At 38.9% G+C, this 11,930-nt stretch overlaps 2 protein-coding genes across 2 annotated transcripts; one reads left to right on the top strand and one right to left on the bottom strand.

Annotated features, from left to right (window-relative positions):
- Positions 1-378: 378 nt before the first annotated feature.
- On the top strand, positions 379-7,794 carry rd3 (retinal degeneration 3, GUCY2D regulator). Its single transcript, XM_031322567.2, has 4 exons — positions 379-397; positions 1,835-1,946; positions 4,111-4,418; positions 6,715-7,794. Exons 3-4 carry the CDS (start codon positions 4,129-4,131, stop codon positions 7,067-7,069), a joined length of 645 nt encoding a protein of 214 aa, XP_031178427.1. The 5' UTR covers positions 379-397; positions 1,835-1,946; positions 4,111-4,128; the 3' UTR covers positions 7,070-7,794.
- si:ch211-22i13.2 (uncharacterized protein LOC553945 homolog) lies at positions 7,771-11,777 on the bottom strand. Its single transcript, XM_031322572.2, has 7 exons — positions 11,581-11,777; positions 11,147-11,219; positions 10,088-10,237; positions 9,858-9,919; positions 9,669-9,761; positions 9,263-9,352; positions 7,771-9,160 (listed from the first exon to the last, which is right to left on the bottom strand). Exons 1-7 carry the CDS (start codon positions 11,581-11,583, stop codon positions 9,110-9,112), a joined length of 522 nt encoding a protein of 173 aa, XP_031178432.1. The 5' UTR covers positions 11,584-11,777; the 3' UTR covers positions 7,771-9,109.
- Positions 11,778-11,930: the final 153 nt, after the last annotated feature.

The following is an 11,930-nucleotide window of genomic DNA, read 5'->3' on the forward strand; positions in this document are numbered from 1 at the left end:
CCCCTCTGGTAATCCACTGTCAATACAAACACAGTGTGACGCTGTTGTCACACAAATGCACAGCACTGGGCTCTTGTCATGCGTCAGGACACACAGGTGTCTATATCTCTCCACCATTCACAGCAAATCTGACCTCCCAAAACCTGCCAGACAAACATCAGAGCCTGTGGCCGCTCTCTCTGTAAGGATAACATGGGGTTGATGGAGGAAATCACTTTAGAGGATTAACACTGTCATCTGGATTATAGAGAGATCGTACCTTCCAATCTGTTACCTTCTATGGGGTAGACACACTGCCTTTAGAGGTCTCACTCTCACTCTGGTTGTTCATTTATTCAGATTAAAAACATGACACTATGGCCTTGAACAGGAGCAGTGTCACTGTCTAGATTGTGCTGTGAGTGTATTTTAACTTTTATTTACTTCATGTACTCCCTGTTAACACTGCCTGAACTACAGAGTGGGCCTCTGGCTTTGAGATGAGGAAAGTCATGTAATAAAGAGTAAAAACCCACCAAAACCCACCCTATAGATTCCTTATTCATGTCAGCTAAGACTACAAAATTCAGATATACGGTTCTTTGCCTCTTTCTAATTAGATCTCCATTACAAAAGGTTAATACAGTCTTATATCTTTATGGTTAATGAATCTTATGTATACGCTCTTTTTTCAGCAGGTAAAAGGTCAAACTTTCCATCTGAAGAGTCTTCATTATAAATGGTCAGCAGCAGCCAAATGAGGCAACCTGGTAACCTATACAATAATGTCCTTATTAATGGCTTATTAGTGTTCTAGAAAGCTGTATTAAATACAGTATTAAAGGCGATTAGAAAGCAGCATCAATGAAGAGTATTTTACTACTTCTACTATTGTTGTTGAATTAATATTTATTGAGATTTACAAAGTATATAACAGACTCATTGTATAAGCAACTATTTAAATTGCTTTAAGTTGGTTTGATTGTTTAAACACAAATAATTTAAATAACCCAGCATTTTATTTAGCAGTATACCAGTGAGGAGGAGGATGGTGGTGGTGTTGTAGTGTGACAGGAACTTCAGGGTTACTGTGAATGTGCGCTGAAGGAAACCGTCTGAGGTTAGCTGCTGACACCTACACACACAGAATAAGCCAACAAACCTTGATATCCACCTACACAACAACTGCACATTCAATCTGGACTCTTTACCTCTCTGCTTCTCTATCAGCTGCATCGCACGCACAAACATTTCTTCCTGCAATTAGTACACTTTCTCTAATAATTCATGCACGCCTGTCCGGGACCAGTGGGACTAATTTTCTGGAAGTTAATTTACACAGGCTGAACTCTTGCAGATGTTTCACCGCTCACTACTTAACTGAGCTGCCATCGCCGCATGGTGAGCCCACACTGCACTAACCCTATCCTCAACACATTGTTTATCTCCCCCTTTCCATCTCGCCGCTCAACCCACTGCATCCTCTTTATCTGCCTCTTCATAGCTCTCTAGCTCCCTTTCAGCTGATGGAGATTATTGTGGACAAATAGGCTTAGGAGCATCACTATGGCAACAGCGAATCGTAAAAAGCTACATAAGCACTTCATCAGGGGCCGTGATCCAATGGCTCCCGTTGGAGATGGTGCCCCCAACCTCCTGCAACAAGTAAAGGCAGGCCAGAGAGGCTCATGGGAGGAGGAGGGGGGAGACGAGAGAGAGAGAGAGAGAGAGAGAGAGAGAGAGAGAGAGAGAGCGAGAGCGAGAGAGAGAGAGAGAGAGGGAGGGAGGTGAAGATAAGACTGTGAGAGGACGAGATAATCCATTTCTCTTCTCTCTCTCTCTGCTTTTCATTCAGCTAGTCTCCTCAGCTTCCATCTACCCATCTGATGTCTGAGGACATTTCTTATTCTGCTTTTCAGTGATTTTGTTTCTTGTGGAGACCAAGAAAAACTTCAAAAGAAGAAGAGGTAAGAAAACTGTTCATTTTTAATTCTGCATTAAAAACAGCTTTAAATTAGACCAAGCATGGAAAGAGTTAGTTGTAAAACTCAGCAGTTAGGATGTTCCTGAAAAAGAAAGAAAGTCCAAGCCACCAATATTCTATTTTTCATGTGAAATAAGTCAAATTCAAATGTAAAGCTGGTGATCACGAGAGAGAAAAATGGCTGACCTATCTCCTATTTAGAGCTGCAACAATTCAACAGAAAATTTATCAACAATTAGTTTCATTATCGTTGAAATCATTTTTCAACCAAAAATACCCCCCAAATCTGATTCTCAAATGTGAGAATGTGCTACTTTTCTTTGCTTGCTTTATAGTAAATTGAATATTTTGAGGGTTTTGGAGACACTTGAAGACCTCACATTGGGCCTAGGACATTTTTTCATTGATGTCTGCTGTTTCATAGATTAAAAGAGAAAAGAATCGGCTGATTAATCTATAATTAAAAAAAAAAAGAATCATGTTTATTTCTTCTGTAAAAGAATCATTAAAACGATTTAAACTCATGGAATAACACCTACAGGACAGGCTCTTTTCTAACATATGAACATTGTTTAAAAAGACTGTTTTGGCTGCATGTGTTTGACTCCATTTTGAAGGGTTACTCAACTCAGTGAAACTGTTGGGTCCAGAGGTAAGAATAGGTAAAGGCTGTGACTAATCTCACATTGTTGCTTTGTTGTGAAAGCTTTTGTCTGCACATGTTGATAATCTCACCTATAGAGCCAAAAACTGCCCCACTACAGTGCAGCAGAGTCGTATAAAGCATTTACAGTAGCTGTGGTTTGGAGGACAACCTCAGCACGTGAACAGATTAACCCAAGACTAAATGGAGACAGAATAAAAGAAGATAGTATTACAGAATGAAGAGATTACAAAATGTGTAAAGTTACAACATAAAATCATGTGTACTGCTGTTAAGAGATACACCGTGTAAGAACGGAAGCACTTTTGAGGGATCACGCCATAGGGCTGCAAATAACAAACATGTTCAATATCGATTAACTTTCTTATTATTTTCTCAATGAATTGATCAGTCAAAGGTCAGAAAGGTGAAACAATTTCCTAAAGCTCAAGGCTCAATTCTTCTGACCAGTTCACAGTTATTCAGTTTACAGCAATGATTATTTTCATTATAGATTAATCTATTAATTTGCCGATTTTCTTTTTTTTATTAACTGATCAAATGTGGAAAAAAATGACAATCGCAACTTCCCAGAGCCCAGGGTGACATCTTGAAATGTCTAGTTTTGTTCAACCAACGGTCAAAACCCAGAGATATTCAGTGTACAACCTTATTAGACAAAGAAAAATCTTCATATTTAACAAGCTGGAGAATGTTTAGCATTTACACCCCAAAAAACGATTATTTGAATATCGAAATTGTTGCTGATTAATTTTCTTTTGATCAACGGGTCATGTCTTTAAGTAGACTTCTTAAAACATTTTATCCTGAGTTAATGACTAAACACCTTAATCAGTGGCCTCTTCTGTTATGTTTTTGAACTTTCATCACAAAAAGCAATGCAAACAAAAGACTGAATACAGCATCTGTGGGAGCGGATATGACACCTGTAGAACAAAGAGCCAGTGGATGGGGGGGATGTTGTCTTTTATGGATTTTGTCCAGATGTTGAAACAGCACTCAGATGTGGTGATTGAAATTATGCAAATACGATCTCTTTGTGTGTTAAAAACAGTATAAAAACCAAAAAGGATATAATGTCTTCTCCACAATTTCTGCATTTTCAGACAGCCTTGTAAAACACTTAATCAAGTGAACTAGAGAATCAATAACATGTTTAATGTAACAGCAACAGCTGCAATTCTGTATTGTTTTATTTTATTGGTTTCACATTTCAAACTCTGCAAAGATATTTCAATTACTGTCAACTTTCCAAAATGTCTCATTGTCAACTCATTACTTTTAATACATCTAATACTGGCCTATAACATATTGGGAAAAAAACACTGTAGGCCTATGCATTCTTCTTTTATAATCCAGTCACACACTGCTCTGAAATAAATTAATCTGAGTAAACATTTCAACAGCATGGCAATATTTTGTGTGTGATCTCATCTAATCGTTTAAGTGTGATGAGTACCTCTGATTGGCTTTCTCTCATCAGGGGGTTGTGAAGGAGGACATGGCTTCTTGGTTTAGCTGGAATGAGCCGTACTGCCGGAGCCCCCGGCGGGACCCGGCTGACGTGGTCACCGAGACCCTGATGCTGGAGTTCAGCTGGCAGCTGAAGGAGACGGAGAGGCAGCAGAGAGAGAGGGAGAATGAGTACCGGCGCCTCAAGACCGGAGTGGACTACAGCTGGCTGGCCAGCACGCCTCGGTCGTCCTACAACATCAGCACCGGGGAGAGGCTCGGCCTGGAGGACCTCTGCTCCAAGGTGCCGCCGACCTGCTGCGGCCTGGTCATACTCAAGTAAGGAGACACAAAAACTGAGCATGTAGCTTGACGAAAATTACAGGATATTACAACAATTTCTTGACCATGAAAGTCCACTTTTAGGAACAATAATCTCTCCTGATGTTATAGTTATGGCCAAAAAAATAATAATTTAATGGAAGAAATACCAGATCCAGATCACCACCAAAACGTAATTATTTGTTCATTGGCTCAAGTCCAAAGCGCCCTTTAAAATCCATGGCTGTCAGCTGGCCAACTTCTTTGTTCGTCCCTCACATAAATCTATAATTCTTTGGCGTCTTCGTCCTTTAATCTGCAGCAGTGACGTCCTGAGCTGGTTTGAGCATCTGTTCACAGAAAGCTGCGGAGGTCTCAGGTGTCTTGTTAGAGGTTGACAGGTTTTTGGGAAACAGTTTGACTGCTGGTGTTAATGTGAGTTAGCAGCCAGGTACTAAACGCTGAGTGGAAATCACATGCGCATGCGCACACGCACACGCACGCACACACACACACACACACACACACACACACACACACACACACACACACAAAGGACCAACTGCAGCATGTTTGTGTTTTAATTAGCTACACAGAGGAGTCCTCATTTGAAGTGTAATTAAATAAGGTACATCTGGGTTTTCCCCAATGCCAGCCTGTCCTTAAGCTCTCCTATTCTTATTCTATATTTGGAACTCCATCATCTTTCACAAGGTACATATACAATGATAATAGGGTTATATATGTTTTCTTTTGGCTGGAGAGAGTTTAGTTCAGTTCAGCTTTATTGTCCCAATAGGGGAAATTGTTTGCAGCCACAGTAAGCCAAGCAGTCCACACTCACAAGGGAGGGAAAGTTCTTAAAACTCTTATTCCACACCTATAATTTTCTCTTCTTTTGAGACAATTATGTCTCAGTTATTATGAAGTTACAGTTTCTGATGATGTAAACTGTTGGTTGGTTGGAAAATTAAGGACTGGGCCTTTAAAGACATGACGAATTTAAAGTGTGATTAAATTATAGACCTATAACAGAGGAGACACGTTTTTTTGCGAGCTGTTTCCAAGGTGAAGAATGACCTTTCATGCTCAATCAATAACTTTGATCTAGTCATTATCTAGTGTAAATCCTACTAAAGGTTAAACAATCTATTAATTTAAGACTGACAGCAGGTTAAGTCCTGTATTTTGAATGTCAACAGTGGGGCTATATTTTCATTTATATTTGAATCATGAATTGTGCGTTTAATAAAGCCCTGTTTCACTTTCATTTATAACATTTGAATATTTCACATTATAGCCCTTTGCTAACAATGCCAGTGGTGGTTCTATTTAAATGTTTAAGTAGATAAACTATAATAAATATGATTCTGGCCCTGGATGTGTCTTCAGAGCTAACATGGGTGTGTGTCAGAGTAAAGTAGGCCAATCATCAGTTAAATGGAAGAACTTACTGGGAAGCAGGTTCTCAAACAGCCATCTATTTGAAGGCTTGTTAAGGCCTCGGCACCAGGAGGAGGAGGAGGAGTAATTGGGGGGTTAGCAGGAGTGTGCTGGTCACACAGGTGGGGGGAAGATAACTGTAATCCAGGTTGCCTTTTTAAACATTTGCCATTTGGTGGATGTTCTTTTGCTCAAAGGCCAGATTTAAAACCCTGGTACAATTTTTGTTTTTGTTTCTAGCCTTGAGGTTCTCTCTTCAATTGACCTGCATGGGTATATTCTGATAGAAATTAGAAAGATATTGATATCCATGCGTTGATACAGTTGTGGTGCACTGTATTCATGTTTTTTGTTCCCTCTTTATATTACTTAATATTGTTTCATATATTTTATTGTTAATTTTGACTTTAGTATTTGTCTTAGTGTTATACTTATTCCTAATCATCTGTGTTAAAGATGGTTATTAAGTGGGTAACTGGAGTTGTCTTGCTCTTAGTTGAGTATATGGCCAGTGATGGAGGCAGACAAATTATTATTTAACTTATTTTTTGTGTTTATACTTTTTGTACTTAAGTGATGTCATTTGAGTCAGCGTCTGAAGAACTACAAGTTTGAAAATGCTCTGCTTGATGCTACATTAGCTGCTACTAGCATAACACACCGGAAAACAATCAGTAGTCTTGTTGCATTGTGGGTAATGTAGGTGGCAGGTTTTGGCAAGGAAAAATGTGTGGATTAAAAAAGACAATCCATCTGGTCCATTGTGAGTCTGACAATGTTGTAGGAGGAGTATACTTAACTGCTCTTCCAGTATGGCAGAAATTAAATTGACCATCAGCTCACTGACCGTGCTGTTTTTTGTTCTGCACAGGTTCAGGGAGGCAATGCAGGTCAATGAACCTGAGGTGCAGGAGGTGTCCGCCCTGTTTCGCTCCATCCTCCTGGAGGCTCTGGATCACCTGAAGGAAGAGCAGGAAGCGCAGCGGCTCGCCCACCAGTGGAACAACAGACGTGCCATGAGCATGTCCCTCGTGAACTTCAGGTCCCGGATCAAGATCAACCCGTTCGGAAGCACAGTGGGCCTGACCACAGTGGCCGACGGGACGGGGTTGAGCGACCTCAAAACCGTGTCAGAGGATGTGGAGAGAGTGATGGAGAGGTCGCAGACGGTGTGGAGCATGCCTGACTTCAGATATAAAGGAACCAGTAGCAGTAAGGTTGTCTGATAAGGGGCGTTTCCGTGGGACAAATGTTGATCTCCAGGACTCTCTGCTGCAGTATGTCCACTTTGCACACCAGGCGAGGCAGGAATGAATCCCACAATCCTCCTTCTCTTTTCAGTATGAGACCAATCAGCATTTGATCTATTTACTGCTTTACCTTCACACCTGAAAGGTCAATAACTTGAAATCACATCTTTTAGACTTGAAACCGGTTTCACTTTGCATAAGATTATCGCCTCTTGCAGTAATGCGGCTTATATTTTGTAGACATTGGCAATTAAGCATTGAGGGCTGTTTACTGTAGGCCTGATAGGGATTTTTTTTAATGTAATTTAAAGACATTCTTGACTCCTTAATGTTGAAGGAACAAAGGAAAAATGTGTTGGTGTTATTTCGACACACAACACAAAATGAATGCAGAGTTGAATGATCTTTTATGACTGAATATTTTGCATGAGATTGATGGATAAATTGTATATACAAATTATCGCTAATTGTCGCTAAATGCTCAACATTGACTTCATTCAGAGGGTGAGTCATGCTCTCCCTCTACTGACTGCTCTTGGTTTTCTCCCAACAGCACACAAGGAGTCAGCACAATAATTCATCATTCAAGGTCAGCACACTGAAAGCTTTCCTTCTGTTCATTTGTATAAGGCCGTCAAAAAAGAAATTATCACAAAATGTTACCAGACCTTTTTGAGTGAAGTAAAGTCTTTCCAGCAGTTTATTGCTGTTTCTTTTCTTTGTTTGTCACACATCAAAATTCAGCAGTACACAACAGGTTTACACCATCATCCATAAAAAGCTTTAAACTGGATTGATACAGGGGGATGAACAGTAATTGTATTTTGTATTTCAGTTTAATTAAATGACTGTTATAATATTCATACCTGAATTTGGAGAAAAGAATTTTCAGTTACTGTCAAAAAATGCAGAGTTAATTATCATATAATTTTAAACAAATGAATATAAACAATTAAATATCAGTACACACTGATAACGCCGTGGCTACCACAGCCAACATTAACTGTGGAAACATAACAGTTATCGACAAAAAATAATATAAAAGTATGCGTAAAAATAAAAGTATGCGCAGTCCTACATGTAGTTGACATAAATGATTGACAGAGCCAGCAGGTAAATAAATATTTCAAACTTTAAAGGGGAATCAATTTTACACATCAAAATCTGTTTACAGGTTTTGGGGAGTACTATTGAATATTTGAGAGTGATAGTTTAGTGTAAAGCCTTTTGTGGCTCCAGAGTGAGCTACTTGAAGTCTGATAAATTGCCTCAAGTGAGTCACTTTTGAGTCAACGTGGGTTGGGGCTAAAGACTACAAGTTTGAAAATTAAAAATAATTATGGGGGTGTTGAGTTAGAAAGAAGTGAGCTTACCAGACCTCTGTAGTCCGCTCCTCAGCTCTGCTTGAGGATAGCGGCTCGAGGCTATATTAGCCGCTACTACCATAACACACATGAATGTCCGGCCGAACTGTCGGCACTCACACTTCATTGTAGGTAATGTAGACACCTGGTTTTCGATAAGGAAGAAAAATGCGTGGAATAAAAAAGACAATATTTCTGGTCCATTCTGAGTCCGACAATGTTATAGGGTTAAAATGCTCAATCGGTGGAGTACACTTTTAAAGGGGTGACCACAAACAAAGTTGAGAAGCCGATCGCTGGCAGTCACTGGCCTTCATCTGATGTAGTTGATTACAGATAACATTTTTGGATGACACTGCTCAACATAAACACTTCTCATATCACAATAAGCTATCAGACTAAGCTGAAGAATTGGCCACCTGGGCAGTGCCATGGTGAAAATGAAGCTGGTGGTCTGAACGCATCTCTCTTCACTGAAAGAGATACAGCTCCTTCACTCCATCATGCCGTGTGCTGCCCTTGTGTGTCAATGCAAGTCATATTCATAATTTTTTCTCAGAAAACTCTTCATTGTTGTTGTCCTGGAAGGTTGTGGTTTCCTGAGTTCTGCTGACCTTTCCGAGCACCACCACCACTGCCGTCGACAGTGGCATCACAGGGTAGAGTTCAAGAACTCAAGAAGTTGTGCTCGGTTTTTATCCCGCTGTCACAAAAAAAAAAAAAAAAAAAGGCAAATAAGGAATCCATTCACAAACTATAAAAGGTACACTTGCTAGCTTACTTGACAGCAAAAAGGTGAGATTACCTGTTTATCTTTCTTTGACTTTTTTACTTTCATCTTTATCTTCTTCCCTGAAATCATGCTGTACTTGCCTTTTTTCTTGTCATTCAAATACTGAAAGAAAAACAAATGTAAGTTTATACAATAACTACAATTTTTTTTATTAAGTTGTCTGACAAAATTACATTACAATTACAAATGTAACTAGGTATGTGCATATCATACCAGCACATGTTGCTAGTACAAATTGCTTTTTAAAAAAGACACTATGTGGTCTGGAGCATGTTTGGGCAAAAATGAATGTCGAGGTGGACTTAGTGCTCTGAGTGGAATACAATGAACGGAAGCCAATTAGAAACTGGTGACACTTAACAGAAAACGGTAGGGACTAGGGATTTCTTTGTTTTATGGGACCTTAATGGGCAGTTACCTTGGAGATTTGTACGGGTCCCACGTTTTCTTCTCCTCCTTTTACTTTCTTGTCTTTTTTACGTTTGTGTCGCTTCTCTTTCTTCCCTTTCGGCTGCAGGATACAAAATAAGTTTTCAGTTATGTTCAGTTATAAAACATTTCAGTCAGTTCACATTATAAATACTTGAGATAAAATACAAAAAAATACTTTTTTTGGTTGTTTGTCCTTTTTCCTTTTCTTAGACTGCTTTCTGGATTTACTGCGGGAGTCTGAAAAAACACATTGAATCAATATATGGATATTAGTACTTTTATGATAATAAAAATTGACACAATATGTGGATCTACAATTCACAAAATTACATTAATACAATTCAACACTGATGAAAACCAGCCAAAGATTCTCAAATGTACTGCAGACTTTAATGATAAACTTACCGCTACTGCTAGAGCTACTCCGACTGTGGCTGGATGAGTGTGATGAACCCGATGAGGATGAAGATGAGGATGAGGATGACGAAGATGACCTGGAAGAGGACGATGAGGAAGATCTACTACGGCTGCGTTTACGCTTAGTTTTTTCTCGACCTGAATAAACAGAAGACAGAAATATAAAGATAAACCTTATTTTAGAATTGCACAGAAGATGACACTTGGTTCTTATTAAGAGCAAGAAATAAGAAAAAACTTAACTATGTGTCATCTTGGTAAGAAACAACTGAACTACTTAAAAATGTCTAAATGGCTGGAGATTTTGGGGATAAACTACCCACTGTGATCCGGTGCACTGATAATATTATTGAGTTCTTTTGGACAGTGGGGTCTGTGACACTCTCCCAGGGGGTCCATGAAAACTTTTCAGATTCGTTCATTTAAATAATCATGATATAAAAACTGGGGGGGGGGTTTACAGAAGGCTTCATAGTTCAACATATTCACATTTTTAAATCTATAATAGTTTATAGATTATGTTCTAATCTAATAAATCTATAACTCTTAGAATCTGCCAGTATGTTTAATACATGTCTAATGTCTTGTTCTTTCACATAACTAAGACTATAGAAATATATAAATTATTCCAAGGGACATACATAAGGGTTTCCCTGGTATGTTCTCTATCCTGTATGGGATCCTTGGCTGAAAAAAGACTGAGGACCTCAGCTTTTGGATGCCATTAGTTCTAACTCAATCTAACTAATCACCCTTGGTCCCACTATATAAATATAACAATACAACTAAAACCAGGTTGGAGAGTGATATTTAAAAGAAGACTAAAAAAAGAAAATCAGAAGAATAAATAAAAGACGCACAGGACAAAAAAGACTGGTGTGCAGTCTAAAACTGGTCTAACGTTACATGGACACAACATTTCACTTGACACAGTAGTGCAAGTGAGAAAAACAACAGTATCGGTTAACACAGTGGATGTGACTGTACACTAGTTAAGTATTAAATGTGACTGTGAGTTTCATGTATCGGCTTTATAAGCGGTCTTGCCTGAGCTCGTTGATCTCCTCCTTTCATCTGATCTGGAGCTGGAGCTTGACACTCTGGACTCCGCTTTCGTTGACTAGAAACAAGGACAAACATTTATGCCAAATGTATTTGAGTGAGACTGTGTCCTGCTGGATGTGATGTGATGAGTTTTTTTTTTATTGAACTTTGATCTGAAGACGCTAGCTGATAAAGTTACACACCGCAGAGTTCAATCTAACGTTAACCGTTTAAAACAGGTAACCCAATACATACAATCGTTGCTTTGTTAAGAAACGTCTGGCTACAGACTCAGAAAATAATTACGCTTACCTTAATTGTCCTTTCTCTTTTCCTAATGTTAAGAGGGCTACGTTTACGTTCACTAAGCTAAAGCTAAAAAACGCTTTAAGCTATTGAATAATAAATGCTGGCTAAATAAGAAGTTCGGTACTCACCATTTCGAAAGCAGAATACAGTTAATATATCATATATTTATATATTATGACAATTTAACAGCTGGAAAAAGGGTAAAATGTATATCTATTCGCAGTTATCGCTCGTAAATTAGCATTAGCCAGCACTCTTAGGAGACATTTTGTATCCCATAATGCACCGCTGCTTCAAAACAAGGGGAGCGAAAACGACCGACAGTTACAAGATTACAAGAATAACAAAATAAGAAATGTCTGTGGGTTCCAGCGCATGTAGGGTAAGGGGAAATAACAGAGGGGATGAGTTGGTAAAGAGGGACTTAAAGAAAGGAAATATAGAAATGTAAATCAGTAGTACTAGGCCAAATGTTTAA

This window comes from Sander lucioperca, chromosome 19 (genome assembly GCF_008315115.2).
Source record: "Sander lucioperca isolate FBNREF2018 chromosome 19, SLUC_FBN_1.2, whole genome shotgun sequence".
Classification (NCBI taxonomy): Eukaryota; Metazoa; Chordata; class Actinopteri; order Perciformes; family Percidae; genus Sander; species Sander lucioperca.